General features: G+C 25.3%; 1 protein-coding gene and 1 long non-coding RNA gene across 2 annotated transcripts; both read right to left on the bottom strand.

The window, feature by feature from the left end:
- Positions 1 to 313: 313 nt before the first annotated feature.
- On the bottom strand, positions 314 to 5,166 carry LOC114120354 (uncharacterized). Its single transcript, XM_027982232.2, has 7 exons — positions 4,896 to 5,166; positions 4,053 to 4,122; positions 2,703 to 2,796; positions 2,462 to 2,547; positions 1,707 to 1,778; positions 1,546 to 1,620; positions 314 to 605 (listed from the first exon to the last, which is right to left on the bottom strand). Exons 1-7 carry the CDS (start codon positions 5,040 to 5,042, stop codon positions 421 to 423), a joined length of 729 nt encoding a protein of 242 aa, XP_027838033.1. The 5' UTR covers positions 5,043 to 5,166; the 3' UTR covers positions 314 to 420.
- Positions 5,167 to 7,681: 2,515 nt separating this feature from the next.
- LOC126550426 (uncharacterized) lies at positions 7,682 to 16,140 on the bottom strand. Its single transcript, XR_007604507.1, has 3 exons — positions 15,830 to 16,140; positions 9,614 to 9,878; positions 7,682 to 7,807 (listed from the first exon to the last, which is right to left on the bottom strand). It is a non-coding gene; the product is annotated as an uncharacterized LOC126550426 (long non-coding RNA).
- Between the last annotated feature and the right edge of the window lie 596 nt (positions 16,141 to 16,736).

The raw sequence follows: 16,736 nt of genomic DNA, 5'->3' as shown, positions 1-16,736 counted from the left end.
CACTGAAATCATGCCGTTGCCACTTGCCAACATAAAATATATAAATAGGTACATAACAATTAATTGGTAACAAATTTTTTTTTTCTGTAATATCAATAACGCTTTATTATACCTTCTTTTAGTATACGAGTTAGTGATATTTGTTTACTTAAGACAATATATTGATTATGGTAACATAGTATATCATTCGATATTGTATATTATATATATACATATGTGTGTGTGTATATATTCCTTATAACTTTTTTAAACATTTCAAAAAATATTACATCGTTAAAGTATTATTATAATTTAAAAAAATATTTGATATAAATATGTTTGATAATTTTAATTGTTTAATAGAATAATACATTTATTATACTATGTATTTTATTACTACCTATACAATTAACGTACAGTATCGAATAGCATTTTTGATTATTAACAGAAAAATATTTCGTTGCATTGAGGTATCGTTGGATACACACAATTTAGCTGATTAATGAAATCTAAATCGTGTATATCCATTTTTAGACGTTGAAAGTGTAGTACTATTTGCCTCCAGATAGTATTTCTACCTGGTGCTCTAACTCTGCACCATACAACCGTTTCTTCAGAAGCTTTATCTAAAATTTAAAAAAAAAAAATTAATAAAACAACCTGACAGCCATTAAAATAATTGTAATTAATAACTTTTTATATGTAACGAAATAATGATTTATTTAAATCTCGCTTTGATATTGGGTGTAGGATGTGTAGGTACCTATAATGCATATTTTTATGGTGCACCGTAAATGCACATGCATCGTGGTCATTTTATAATAAGTATATCACTTTAACTTCTAATGCAATTATTTTAAATCTAAGTACCTAGTAATAACTAAAAACTAATTATTTAATAATAATGCATACATACATATAACAAAATATATAGTCGATCGTTATCAGTAGACAATTAAATGTAATAAAATGACAATGCAAACTAATATATTTTATTAAATATTATTAAATGAAGCTAATAATTTTTTTACAAAATTATATCTATTAATTTGGTTGTTATTATAAAGGTAATTCTATTTTTTTATTTGTAAATTGCATATTAGTTTTTTGTCGAGTTTTAACTTCTAATTATCCTATTATTCCCTACTTTCATAATTAAATATAGCTTTGCAAGTCCAATGGTTTAATTTTAACATGGTTTTACATCGATATGGCTGTAATTTTATTAATTTAATGGTATGCAAACTTTTGGTGTTAAAAATATTTTTAGAAAGTGGAGCTGTAGTTTATTCATTTTTTCGGTGCTTGGATTAAAAACAAGTAGTAAAGTATTACAAAGAATACTAAAATTTCTCCAAAGTTTTAAAGAAATTTATAAAATTAAAAGACTATAATTATACTGTTTACTCTACAATAATATTCTTATATTATGCTCTAATATACCTAATAATATTTTAATTTAGTAATAGGTACCCACTACAGTAATAATATTACAAAAATAATATGATATAATATTATATTACCATTATGTAGCTATTATATAGTCATTTAAATATTATTTCTTACCTGAGGACATTGTGGTGATCATATACTTATATTCGAGATTAGAGCCGATAATGGTCATTTTAAACTTATAAAAAACTAAAAATAGTCATATATTATTAATTAGTTTATTATTTTTGTTAAATGATTATGTTTGGTGTTAACTCAGATCGTCTTGTACTTACATTCACTTCCGTGAACATTTTCAGATAGACCATATGGTGTTTTTTGTATTACGCTCATATCCATTGTAGCACCTAAAAATGTAATTATTATAGTTGGCAGTTGCTATTTTATTTTTACACGAAACCCGATTTTGATAATTAACTAAAACTTAATTGAATTTTACAAGTTATATAGTTAAAAATAATGCTCATTATAGAATTGAGAAAATATTAGATGAAGCAGACAGCGAAATAAGTCGTTATAAAAATATGCATAAACATCTAAGTACCTATACATTTTTATGCAAAATAAAATGTATATAGGTACGTTTGTTCTAAAATGAAACCATATTCAAAGCATACCAAGATACCCTGCACATAGCAATTAGTAAAAAGTATTTTAAAACATAATTCGAGTCTGTTCTTTGATGATAACATAAACAATATAAATATCTATATGGCTGTATGGGTGATGTTACTGTGTTGTGAACTACCGCTTTTGCGACTTACAAAATATAACGTGCCATCAAATTAACTCGACAACTATCTATGTAAAATCACTAAAATCACATTTTGGAAAAAGATAATTCAATCAATAGTTCATTTGGCTCTTAATTAACGGAAAAGGGGTGAGGGGTGTACTTTGGAAATAAAAAAACATTAGAAGCGATACTCTGTCCCACGAAGCTCTCCTTTTTCACTGTTATTTATCATTGTACAAACATTAGCGTATAAAATGTATAATAATATTATAATATATTATATTTGTTGCTTACGGCTGTAAATGCAACCTTGGACTTCTTTTTTATTGTCGGGTGGCACGCACGATGCACCTCCTATATCGACTGTTATTTTAGAAGTCCTGAACATAATAAAAGTACGTGAAATTGTAAAACAAAAGTATAAAAAAATAGTTAATGTATTATAATTTAATATATAATGCGAATTATAATTTATGATAATTTCAGCTGTTTGATAATATATTTTATAACTTTTGGCTCATGACAAACGACTTACGCGTTATTTATTGCATACATGTACACTTGATAGCCTGCAGCGCTCTGGAGAGACAGAAAATCTGCTGATATACATTGGCATGGCACTTTGTTATCTATTTATAAAACAAAATAGGCTACATTTAAAGTTTAAATATGTACTGTGTAATTATTATTACAATAATACCATACATTAAGAGTTAACATTGTAATAATACGTTTAACAAAAATAGTAATTAGAACTATCTTTAAAGTATAAAACCAAAGCATTTTTATTGTCCCTGAAGATGATGGCAGACCAAAAAATACACATTGTAAAACCAATAAATTCATCTCTAAAAATCTAAAAAACAAAAAATAAGCGGCTAGTGATAATATATTAATGTTCAGTAATTCAGTAGATTTAAATCTATAAGCAATTATGTTATTTCCACTGAAAAATATCTTATAATATGTACCTATATAATTTTATTGAGGATATTATACGATATTCAATATACGAATTGAATATTTATACGATTAGTGGTATTGAAAATTTAAACCGATATAAACGGTCCAATAATAATTAGAACATCGTTAATATATTATAATTTTTAATACTATATCTATATATATCCTAATTCTTAATATTATATTATATAATTATAGAAAATATAAAATAAGAAATACTACAGTTGAATTTTATTTTAATTACTAAAAAGTATAAAAATAAATGAGAGCTTATTATCAATTTATTATTATATCAATAGTCGTAATTTTAAATCAAAAAATAAATTTTTTCTACTTCAATACTTGTTCTATGTATTTACTTAATCAAACTCCGAATTATGTGTGAAGAAAATAAATCAACAAATTAGTTTTACATTTTCAAATAGAAGTTATATCCTTCAACGGGAGGAATCTTCACTCAGTCACTCGTCATTTTATTTTTTTTCCCCGTGCAACATGGAATTCACTTATTGTTCAACATATTGTAATAGATTGTGTAGGTAGTATAAAATAAATTTTAATATTTTTATTTTACGTTTTGTTCCTAGTGTTTCTACTGCTGTTATTTTGAGCCATTGTGCCATATCTGGATTTATTCCTTTTGTAATAATACTTATAGTTCCTATTCCATTAGCAAAATTTAAGCTTAAGTACAAATTTGATTTATAAATAAAATGAGAATAGATCCATATAATTGCTTAAACAAAAATTGAAAAAAATTTGCATTTGCCCCCTGAGTCCCCCCCCCCAGACTTTCAATTATAGAGATAAATTACAAATTTCCAATCACTTTGTTCTTAAGTATTAGTTTATAGATATGAAATATAAAATTAACATGTAAAAAAAAACAAGGATATTTTAAATGTATTCAATAAAACCGTACTGGTGAGAATATTACACTCTCCGCCGTCGGAGCGTGGAGTTGACATAACTGCAAACCATCTGCCTTCGAACTAAAACAATAACAAATTCCAAGATCATTATAGAATTTTAGATTCTATATAGAGCAGCGTTTCTCAAAATGTTTTAGTTTACGCCACCCTAAAAATAAAAAAAATAATTGCGCCTCCCATGAATAAATAAATAATAAATTTATAGTATTTAAATATACAATAGTTTTTATTGTTATGATAAATAACACGGATCGAGCCTCCCCTGTCATGTGCTCGCTACTCGCAAGGGAGGCGCGTCTCACAGTTTTGGAACCGTTGCTATAGACTATAGAGTAAAGAGCAAAATAAAAGAAACTTTAATTATTGTTATAATCATTAAGTGTTCATTGAGTACCCAACATTTTTTTAAATAAATAATTTACAAGAGAATTCTAAATAAGTTTAATTTTTGATTGAAACTTAATTATGTAAAATAATTATTACTTATAGGTAGATATATAATTAAATATTATCAAAAATAATTTATTGATTATTATTCCTACAAAAATAATCATACAGCAGCCCTTAAGAAAATATTTGAATTGTCAATAAAATAAAATATTTAAATTTAGTTATTTTTTAAAACAAATAAATTATTCAAAACTCTTTATATATACCGCCAACAATTAAGGCCACAAACGATTTTAAAATTTTTTTGTTCACGTTTAAATACTGTATTGGTTTTTTCTTCTATAAGTACAATCACGTTTTGTTTTAGGTGGATGATGGTATTTGGCGTACCTACCTAATCTTCAAAAAAACATTATGAAATTAATTTAACAATATATAATTACATCTGTAATTTCTTCTATTTTTGCAGGTTGCTCGGGTTGCTGCTGTTGTTGTTGTTCCTGTTGCTGCTGCTCTCCGTTAATGCCATAAAAACATCGTCCTCCCAATAAAATTAAAATCACCGAAAATAACGAAAACTGACTCAACATTGTTGATTTTTTTTTAACGACAATTATTTGGTAATTCGCTTTATACGAAACAAAAGTGTATCCATATTATAATATACTATATAATCATGATCTCGAATTTCTAATAACTAAATTGTGCGTGGTTTGAACAGTTGCAATAAATTGTGTACTTAGATAATTAAAAAATATAATTACACAATACTTTGTTTAAACAGATGCGTGATTTTAAATTGATTGTATTCAATTTTGTATATTAAAACGTAAAAGCAAGTGAATATTTCCTCCATAATTTAAAATTGATTTGTTCTCTAGTTGTTTTTTAATTTTAATTAATTATTTGAATAAACAATTATTTAACATGTCAAAGTTATTAATTATTTTGTTTACTTCTTTACTGATTTACAAATAATTAATTGTAACACTAATTTCAAAAATGAAGAATTAAAATTAAAACAAAATTTTAATGTAATTGTTTTTATTATAGCAATTAGTTATATTTTATTAATTTTTAAAGAGTTAAGCATACAACAATTTGTACTATGCAAATATTTATTAGTATATTAAATAAAATAAACTTTAATCTTAATTTTGAAGAATAAAACTTATAGGAGGAATCTAATTTATTGTATTACATTTTTAAACTTTAGGCTTAAGTGTTAAAATTGTTTGCAAATATTCGTGATATTGATTACTGATTAGTTTAATAAAAAATTGAACTTTAAAGATAGTAACTATTTATATATTTATATTTTTTTATTTGTGGTATGATTAAAAACTTATGAGAAACATTAAAGTATCTTTTAAAGCTTTTTTTACTCATAATAGCAAATGTACAAATAAACATGAGAAAATATTTAGCCTGAATATGATACCACTCATGAAATTTAAATTGTCATAAATCATATTTTAATACCGTTCAGCTGGACGACATGAAATGCAGGTATAATATCTCCATGATGGGCTGGTTTACCTATCAGATTTGGTAGATTTATTTAACGTTAATGATCATGCAAACTATATGGATTTCAATATTTCTACATTTTTATGAAAATTGTACCTACGTATGTAATTTCCAATATTAATGTTTTTGACAGTTAACCATATAATATGTTAAAACATAATATTATATAAGTATGCGCATATAAAAATAAATATTCCCCTTACCCAGTCGAAACAATCGTCTATGCAATTATGCATCCGAAATTTCTTACTTTAATAATATCACAAATCCTGACAATTGTAATACTATTGTATTACAATGGTAAACGGACGTTTCGCCCCCGCCGTTTCGTCCCCGTCAAAAAAACCAGTTATCAACAATATCTCTTTACCTAATTTTCTGTTAGAGCCAAATTCACTAATTATCTCACTTCTCATTATTTTTGCATCTGTATTACAATAGCTTAATATTGAATATTATTTTTTTTATATTTATCTGCTTTTAGTTATCTCAATACTATGCGAATCGTACGATCAGTTATACACTTATATATATTTTTATCAATGTATATACTACAACTATAGACATGTAGTGTATATCATGTGATGAAACATGCGTGTTATCTCGAGCTAGAACTTTTTTTTTTAATTTTAATGAAGCAATAAACGTTATTTATTTTAAAATGTGTTTTGTTTTTTGATAGTAAATTGGATCTAGTTGATAATTAATACTTTGATGGGTAAAAAAAATAATAATTTTAATCGACAATTATAAGCATCATAAAAATAAATCGTTGTACGTTAGTTGTGAGTTATTTAACTCCTAATTATAGCGATTGCGTTTGTATTCATGTATTGTAATATACCATTATGAAAAAAAAATACATTATTTTAACCAAGAAATAATGAACAATATTAAATTAGCCATTAGTCAATGATTTACATTACCTGGAGAATCACCTAAATCCTACCATCAATAAAATCCGTACACTAAAATACGTCCTCTAGCTATAAAAAATTTCAGGTGAACATAATATACGCCACTATTTAATATTTGACAGGGATGAACGATGAACCGTCCGTTTACCACGGCAAAGATTTAGCTATTTAACGTTTTTAAAACCTACACATTTCTAAAAAATCAGGAATTTATGATTAAGAAATTTTTTACGGTCAGCTATGTCCACAGCACATTTGTGAAGACCTTTCGTAAAACGTTTTATATTTTTTCAGTGTGATCAACGTTATTCGTTATTTTGTGTGGGGCTGCAACAAGTAACAACACACATGTGTGTATTATACATTTATGCTGCAGTATTGTATTGGTTTCTTTTCAATGTACCTATTATATCGGTGCATCGGTCGGTCAGTTCTTGGAATTCTAACTATATATTATACAGTCGTGTAGTACAATATAAACAGGTATAGTTTCGTATATTCAACCACTTTTCATTGTATATTGAAAATTCGAAACGTATTATTTTTTGCCAGCAGTGAGTTTATCAAACGCATTAAATTTAACGTATAATATAATGTTATACTATAAATGTCCGAGAACAAACCGGATGTGTTTAAAATGCTGTATCCGCGACTGTGTCCAAACCGTGTGCCATATCCCATCATATGCGTATAATAATATAATATAGATGTACAGTGCAGGGGTGGCTAAACTTTTTTTAATTAAGATATCTATCGAGAATATACAAGACGTAAGACAACGGTCACGAGTCACGACGATTTATTATAAAGAGTTACTAAGTGTATACATTCCTCACAGAGCGGAATCGACTTTGAAATTGTCCATGATTCGATGTTTGGCCACCCCTGGATGGTGAATTACCTAAAAACTATATACACATTATACAATTTATCATCTAATTAGAACGGATAAATATTATTTCATATTTTTTCATTATCACAGTATTATTTACACTAATATAATTAGAATAATTCTTATTTTAATTATATATTATTAAGTGCACACACACAATTTTAATATAGGTACTTGCATATTATGTTATTTAGATCTAAAAAAATATAATTAACAATGATTTTTTTTAAAATATCATTTAATAACAAAAAAAAAAGACATTTTAAAGGGTTTAAGTTTCAAATTATTTACAGTACAAATAAATAAAAATACGTTTTATAAGGTACTTACAATAAAACGTATACATTTGTCATGATAAATACCTTAATGTATATTAAGTACTCGTATATTATATCGTTATAATAATTGGTTCGACGATTTTTTTTCATCATACATTATGGTACCTTGTTCAACCGTGGGATTTTCAAACATAACATTCGCACAGTGAATAAGTTACCTTGATGTATGGCAAAACAAATAACATGAGCTAGCCTAAGAAAATGCCATTACAATAATTTATAAATTCAAGTTCTATTAGATATTTAGAGGACAAGATAACAGTAAAATAAAAATAATACTAATTACTACATAAAATATATAAAATAATATAATACTATTTTTACGGCATGAGAAATAAATATTGAAGTTGTCTTATGAAATTCTGTAGGTAACATTAACATCTTTAGATTTCCACAAAAAGGCTAAAGACGTATGTGTTACCAAGAGGAATCTTTCACAAATAATAAATCAACCTCCGGATGTAGATTTATCAAAATCTAGAATTTTGAAATTTAAGATAGCTGGTATAAGTAATAATTTTAACCGGCTCTATTAAATCCCAAAGAATACTAAATCCTGCTGTGCCCGTGTATGTGTAGCCGAGTCTTCACATAATATTTAAAGTATTGAGTAGTGGATACAGAATTCTCTTGGGATATTTAAAACTAGCTAATCCCACAGGAAACCCGTATCCTCAAATCCAATACATTTCAAAAAGTAAAAACTACAAATCGTTTCAACCAAATCCGTTGCTTACATGATGCATCATAGAGTAGTAAACATCTTTAGCAGAATATAATATTTGTATGTTACTAGCAAAAAATGTTTAGACTACCCAAATGATTGCTCATAACTGCCGCAGCTATATACCTATATATTTATAAAATATTTAAATATAAAAAATAACTATTATGTACCTATTCTTATCTATTACAAATTTTAAGATAGTAAACTGACTATATTAGTTTTATATAATAAACTAAATGTTTCAATTTCAATTTTATAATACAGTGAAACTTCTATTTAACGAAGTTTCATGGGGAACAAAAAAAAAAAATTCGTTAAGTAGAAAATTTCGTTAACTGGAAGTTCGTTACACGGAAGTTTCACTGTACAATGTAATAACAGTTTAAACAATTTAAATAATTATGTATTAAAATTGTACATTCATATTTAAAATTAAAATAGGTATATAATCTAACGGTTAACTGCTAAATATAATTGTATTTATGATATAAAATTAAATAATATATATATAAATAATTGTGCGAATGCTGCAGTTACCATCAATCGGTAGTATAAACTCTAGTCACAATTTTAAAATACAATGTTACTAAGAGTTATACTAACAATCGATAGTAACCTCTATAATATATGTATTATTTAATAGTTATTACAATACAATATAATACACTACTAGTTACTACAATAATCTATGTGATACACATTTTTTTTATATATAATTTATTATACATCATTATATTAAATAAATAATTAAAATTACCTCAATGATTCTTGTGGTGGCAAATTCATGATATTAAAGAACTCGTCTCTCAACACTCGTATTTATAATCGGTTTCTACGGTTCAAAACACGATCTTATACTGACCCTAACGCAGAAAGAGCGTGGGCGCGCGTTTAGCCTTTGTATTGTGCGTAGAAGGTCAGTCGAGCGAGAAGGGATGATGATGCTTACCGGCTATACCAGCTACCTGCTGCTTGAGCCAATGGTCGTTTTCAGAGAGATTTCATACGATTCCAGTATTCCACTGAAATATGTCGAAAACGAAATCATGTGGTTTTACGAACACAACAAAATGGCAATATGTTCAATATAAAATGGTTCTTACTTCTTAATAATTTTATATTATATGTAAATCACATCGATATAAATATGCAATACACGGTTATTATATATATATATATATATATATATATGTGTGTGTGTGTGTGTATTAATTTATAATATAGATTTCAATATTATACTATCCACATTATTCACGTACGGGCTATCAAAAAATATTTTGTTTTCAAACATTTTTGACCGCTAGACATCGAGCAAAAATTAAAAATTGTATTTATAAAAACACTTTTTTTTGAAATTATGTGTATTCACTTCAAGTAATTCATTTGAATTCGACATCATACATTTTAAGAGTTGATAAATTTAATTTTCACGAGAAGACTTCTATATAATATACTTAGTATTTAGTTTAATTTATAATTTAAAAGTTCATCACGATAACAATTTTAACTTGGTTTATATAGGGTGTGGCCATTTGTATAAAATATAATATGAAATGGTATTAAAGGTTTTATATATTTTATGTAATTATTAGCATATTCAATTTTAATTTAATATTTAACTTTCGTATAATTTTTTGTTGTACCTATATAATTATAATTACCTATAGCTAATTAAACGGTTTTTCAGTAGTGGAAAGTTTATCGTTAATAATATAAAAATATTATGGTGTAAATTTTAAGCAAAATTAATTTAATTTTTAAATTTGAATTACCATACTGTTAAGTGTTTTATCAATACATATTATATATATATATATAAATAAGCATTTTCCAGGATAAAAAATCAAGTATACCTACAATATAGCCATAAGTTAAATTTCATGTTTTGTTATTAGTTTTGTGTAATGGTAATAAAAAATAAATAGGAATTTTAAAAGCTAACTATTAATAATCATATACTTAAAATCGTTCTAACCAAGACGAAATATTTTCTTTAATTTATTGTTTTTTTACATAGATTAAAATGTATTATTGCAACTATAAAATACATTTAAAATTTTCAAATAAGTAAAACATTTAATATTAGTATATCACTATGAACAAAATATTTTAAAGAATGCAAAGAACTGCCTTTTACTACACAAATAGGAACTTATTATACTATTATATGGATATTTTATGGTAGGTACCAAATACCAATACATGAACCTACCGCCCACTACCATAATTCACCACGAAAAAATCAATTGTGTAGTTACTATACCATATATTATAATGACAAGTAAAGCCGAATGATACCTGCGATATTGGGGGTAAAAACTCAAAATTTGTGTTTTTAAATCACAGTGCCTCAGTATATTATATCGTGTGTGTAGTATTAGTGGGAGTGTATAACGCGTGTAATATATATATATTTATTAACACTGTCAGGTGTTCACCATTCACACAGGTAGGTACTTCTAAACGTTATATATATTCTATGTACAACAGCCCGTGTTATGCTCTTTATTGGCATAATCTGTAAACAAAATAAATATTTGAGTTGTATTTACGAAAATCAAACATTTAGGTACTTAGGATCACTACTGCTATTTTTTATTTTTTAAATCCATGTCACAGGTTTCATTTAAATCATATCTAAATGTGTATTATAATTTATAATTAATAAGTAATTCTCGCTGTTAAAACAAATAGCAAATAAATATTATCATATATCAATATTAATAAAAGTACAATAGGCAATTCATTAATTCACACATTTGACATAAAAGCTATATAAAATAAATAATCAGATTTGTAATTATTTTATAAAATAATCATTTAATTTAAACTATAGAGAAAATTCAACAAAACAAAATTTATTTTATTTTATTGTTTTTTTTTATTTATAGCAGTCTAGCACCTAAAATTACACAATGCACATAAAATATAGTCAGTTTTTATATTGTAATAAAATATTTATTTTATAATTTAGATTAATATATAATTAAAATTGAATTTGTAATTAGAATTAATATCTAATCAAATATAGGAATTTGGATTTTCCTGTAGTGGTTTTTTTTCCGTGATCCATTACATTTTCAAGCCTTACTCCCTTAGTTAAAAATAGCACATTATATAAATTTTCACGATTTTGAAGAATTTTGTTTAACATTTTAACAAAATAGTTAACATTTATGAAATGTACTATTTTAAACTTTAAATGGTTATTTAAATTAATTGGATTTATGTGTTTTAAATATTTTATAAACATATTTATAAAAATAATTAATGTGGAATTTTGTGTTTAACTGAATATATTTTTTTTTTATCGACGTTTATTGAAATATAGAAAAATAAAACAAATTGAATTGTAAATGTCTATAAATAAATTTAAGAATTAAAATATTTTTAAAATTTGATCATGTACCTATAGAAAATGATGCGAGTAATTTAAACAATAGGTGAAAATTTCAAGTATTTAGTTAAGAATTTATTTAATTGAAGAAAAAATAATAAAATCGATTTTTCTAAAAACGGGCTTTGCTTAAAATTCCCATTTTTCTTTAAATTGTTTGTTTTCCCGATTAATTTGAAAAACATTGGTAGTTTGCAATATTGACCTTTCCAAAGTACAAAGAAAATTCAATTTTCTATTTAAAATCACTCTACATTTTTAAAATCGGAAAATTTTTTCATCACTAGACGATGATTTATATCATCGACTTACCGTGGAGACTTGACAAAACAAAAATAGGCACATATCGTTGTAAAATCAATACATTAATTGCTCCGCTTAGAACCTAATTTAAGAGCTTCAGCATATCAGTTAATTTTCATTGATATTGCACCTGCTAACATTAGTAGTTCCTCACAAATAGAGATATGCATTGATATTTTAAATATTATACATAAAAAATATTCTGTGATTGATGAATGATTATGATGAGGCTTATCAGCTTACAGTTATTGGTGTTATTTATTATTATTTTTTTTTACCGTGTTAACATATTGATTCGTAAAATCCGAAGTAGGTCTTGTAAAATAGTAAAGTGTCGTGCAATATGAATATTTTAAAATAATCAATAAATAATTAGTAGGTATATTTTAGTTGGTCTAAGTAACACTTTTAAAAAAATATTTCGAATTGTTCAATTTATCTCTTAAGAGGACGTTGTACCCACATGTGTTTTCTCCATTTCACACGGAAGTAAACAGAAAATTTGCGTATATAATGGACCCAATTTTATGCTATTAGCTTTAATAATGGAGATAGTTATTAGTTTACATATTATAAAACTTAAAAGAATATTTCCTAATCCTTAAATAATATTCTTTTAAGTAATAATAAGAAAAGATCCCAAAGGCTTTTATTAATATTAAATTTTTTAAGTGAGTTACAAACATTTTAAAGTTTTAATATTTTACATAACTATAACATCTCTAACTCAATTAAAAATTGAAGTATCATATCAATATAAGACTGAGATGTCTTAGATAATATTATTACCATTAAGTTTGATAGGCAAATTGTTTCTAACATTAAAGCCAACAGCATAAAATTAATTTTTCTCTATACTTCAAAGTTGCAATACTACACAATATTATTTATATTTATCCATATTTATATTATATTGTTAAATGTTTTATTTACTCTAGTCTCTAATCTTGTACAATTTACCATCACTGTACATTATACAATGTATAATTTATTATATTATATTGTAAATTAGAATACATTCCCATTTTTGATTATTAATATTAATATATTATTATAGATTATTTTCACGGTTTTTATTGTAATTCGTATTTATAGTAAAGAGGATGCCATACCCGTAGGTGTTGTCTCTGTCGTACAGGTAAATGACAAATTTGAATCGCGGAAAAAAACCCAAACTAAAAAACACACGCCGGAAATAAGCTCAAAAAAATATATTTACATTTATTTATAGATACATATTTTAAATAATATTCACAGTAGTAAAATATAATACTTTATTAAATTATACATACATACATACTTTTTAGCAATTCAATTAAATTTTATATTGTTTTAACTTAGGTTTTTATTGTTAATTATCATTATTATACAGTTGGGTTAATTTTAATTTTTTTATGAATAGATATAGCCTACAAGTTATTATTATAATTAACCTTATAATTCAACAATTTACTATTGTATAAAAGTAGTATTAGTAGTATTAATAGTATTAACTATTAATTGTTATTGTTTTAACACCATTTTATTATTGTCTCAAATGAGACAAATGTAATCAATGATTATTAATTAACCCTTAATAAATGTTTATTTTGCTTAAATAAGTTAAACTTTTTTTTATAGACTACCTTTATATATTATTTAATTATTATGACTATGCGATCTCTCGTATTATAATTATTAGTTATTATTATGTTACCACAAACGAGAATATTTTGTATTTTTAATATTTTGTTCCTATGTTCTATTAAATAATTATATGATAAAATTATTTTAAAAATATTATTATTTATTATTAAAAATATATTATATGATTGTAAATCCATTGTATAATTAACAATCAACCAGTTTATAAAATATTTCATAAAATGAGATAACAATGATAGCACTTTTTTTTCCGTGGTCATTTTTTCCGCCTCCCAACAAATTTACAGTCAGCAGATCACACGTAGTTCCGTTATTTTAAAAATTAGAGTAAATCGATCTATTATAAAACTCTATGATAAGAATAATTATGACATGTTGGTAGGTATATTAGTTTCTTACGATTATTCAGCTTTTAAGTGAATAATGAACATTTTTAATTTACTTTATATTGTACACGCTTAACTTGCCAAAAAATTGAACAATCGTAAAAAACCAAAATACCAACACAGATAATAATCTTACCTTCAAGTTGCATAATAGGTTGATTCACTCTAATTTTAAAACTAACGGAGCTAAACGTAATCCGCTAAGCGTAAATTCGCCAATAAATAAATTATAAATAATTATACATTTATATACCTAATATAGCTTAAATATTTTTATTATTGTTAAAGTATTTTAAGTTTAATAGAGTACATGGAAATACCCTGTGCAATAGTGATACATAAATAGCAGCTAACCATAATATAAAAGTTATAAGCACACCTCACGCTATAATTATTTGAATGAATACCTACCTATTTAAATGAGTCAACCCACTGTTGGATTAAACGATCAGGGTAAATTATTAAAATTAGAAGCTTCTAATTCATATAAAAATTTAAAACTACCTAGGTATTTTAATATTATATTAACTAATGACAACATTTTAATGGATGATAATAATAAGTGAACATGACGAGATAATATTTTTAGTTTATTTCATAATTAAACATATAATTTATCCGATATTCCGATATAAACTTTAATCAAGCACATCTTAATATAAATTATCCAAGTGTAACCAACAAGTAATTTTTTTTATCACATTGTCATGTTAATGTATTAATATTCAGCTTATAATAAAAACTTCTCAAGATAGTATACTTTGATAACACAAATAAAAGAACATCAAAAATTCATATTGAATGCTATAATAGTGTAAATGGACAAATAGAAGTAGAAAAGTTTTTTTTATTAAATGTAGTCGATCTGTTCAATTTAGCGTTAACTTGCACACGAAATAATATGTTGTTATAATGTGTAGAAATGATTATCAAAAATTAAGAACCACGTCAACCGCAATCACAAGACAAATGTGTCTTGATCAGTATAATAAATATTTAATAAGTAGGAGACAAAAATATGTTCGTAATATGTTAGAAACTCAGAAACGTTAACTATAAAGTTTACAAATTAAATATAATAATATGAAACTACCTATATAATACATGACGCGGAGATGGTGAAGTGAGAATGGACTTAATAAACAAGTTACAACGATATTATAGTTAAAACTTATAAAACAGTACAGAGAACTAAATGTATTAATAGGTATATAGAATAACTTTTAATTTATTTTGAACTTACCTATTCAATAATTACACATAAGTACGTCAGTCATCAAAATATTATTTCAGTTGCCGAAATAGCGATCACCAAGTAACCATCGAGTGTTGAACACTGACTAATGACTAATGAGTGGTGTGATCGCAGTCCGGCAGTCTGCTGACAGTTCGCAGGACCAAAAGGAGCCATTTTCGTCGCTTATCTGAACTGGTTTTCGTGGACGGATAAGTAAAATAATTTTTCGATCGCTATACAATGTAAAGTATACATATACCTACCATAGGTAGACGGGCACAATTATTATTTATGTCATACCAATTATTATTGACGACCAGTATCTCCTCTATAATAATTGATAAGAATATCATCATAAGTAAAAATCGTATTTTTGTCTTGTTGAGAGTTATAATGAGATATTTACTTAGAAAAACGTCTACGTTCAATCTTCTGCGAATTATTATAAATACCCATAATATCGCAGTAATATTACGGTTGGATAAAATTAATAATTATTGTTACTAAAATGTTATACTCATACTACTATAACTACTAAATAGATATTATAAATTTCAATTTATTTAGGTATTCTTGTCGTCGATGGAATATACATATAGCGTCGAAATGAGATAAGAAAAAAAAATTCCTATCGCACGAAAGAGCCAAAATCCTTGGTACCTGTCGTTAACCACGGTACTGCCATTAATAGATATTAAATTTAGAATTATATCGTTCAAAAACTCCAACCATTTAATCTTAATCGTTACATTAAATTTATTGCAATAATGCAATAGTCGATATATTGTCCCATAGACAGTGTTGAGCAGTTTTGTGTTATAAAATAGGTATTGTTGGTACCAATAGTACCTATCCTTCGTAGTTAGCGACATCGGTTAAATTGAATATCATCAACTAATTTATTAAAATTGTA

This window comes from Aphis gossypii, chromosome 2 (genome assembly GCF_020184175.1).
Source record: "Aphis gossypii isolate Hap1 chromosome 2, ASM2018417v2, whole genome shotgun sequence".
Taxonomy (NCBI): domain Eukaryota; kingdom Metazoa; phylum Arthropoda; class Insecta; order Hemiptera; family Aphididae; genus Aphis; species Aphis gossypii.
The sequence above is the reverse complement of the archived record's forward strand: the minus strand, read 5'-3'. Positions and strand labels throughout refer to the sequence as shown.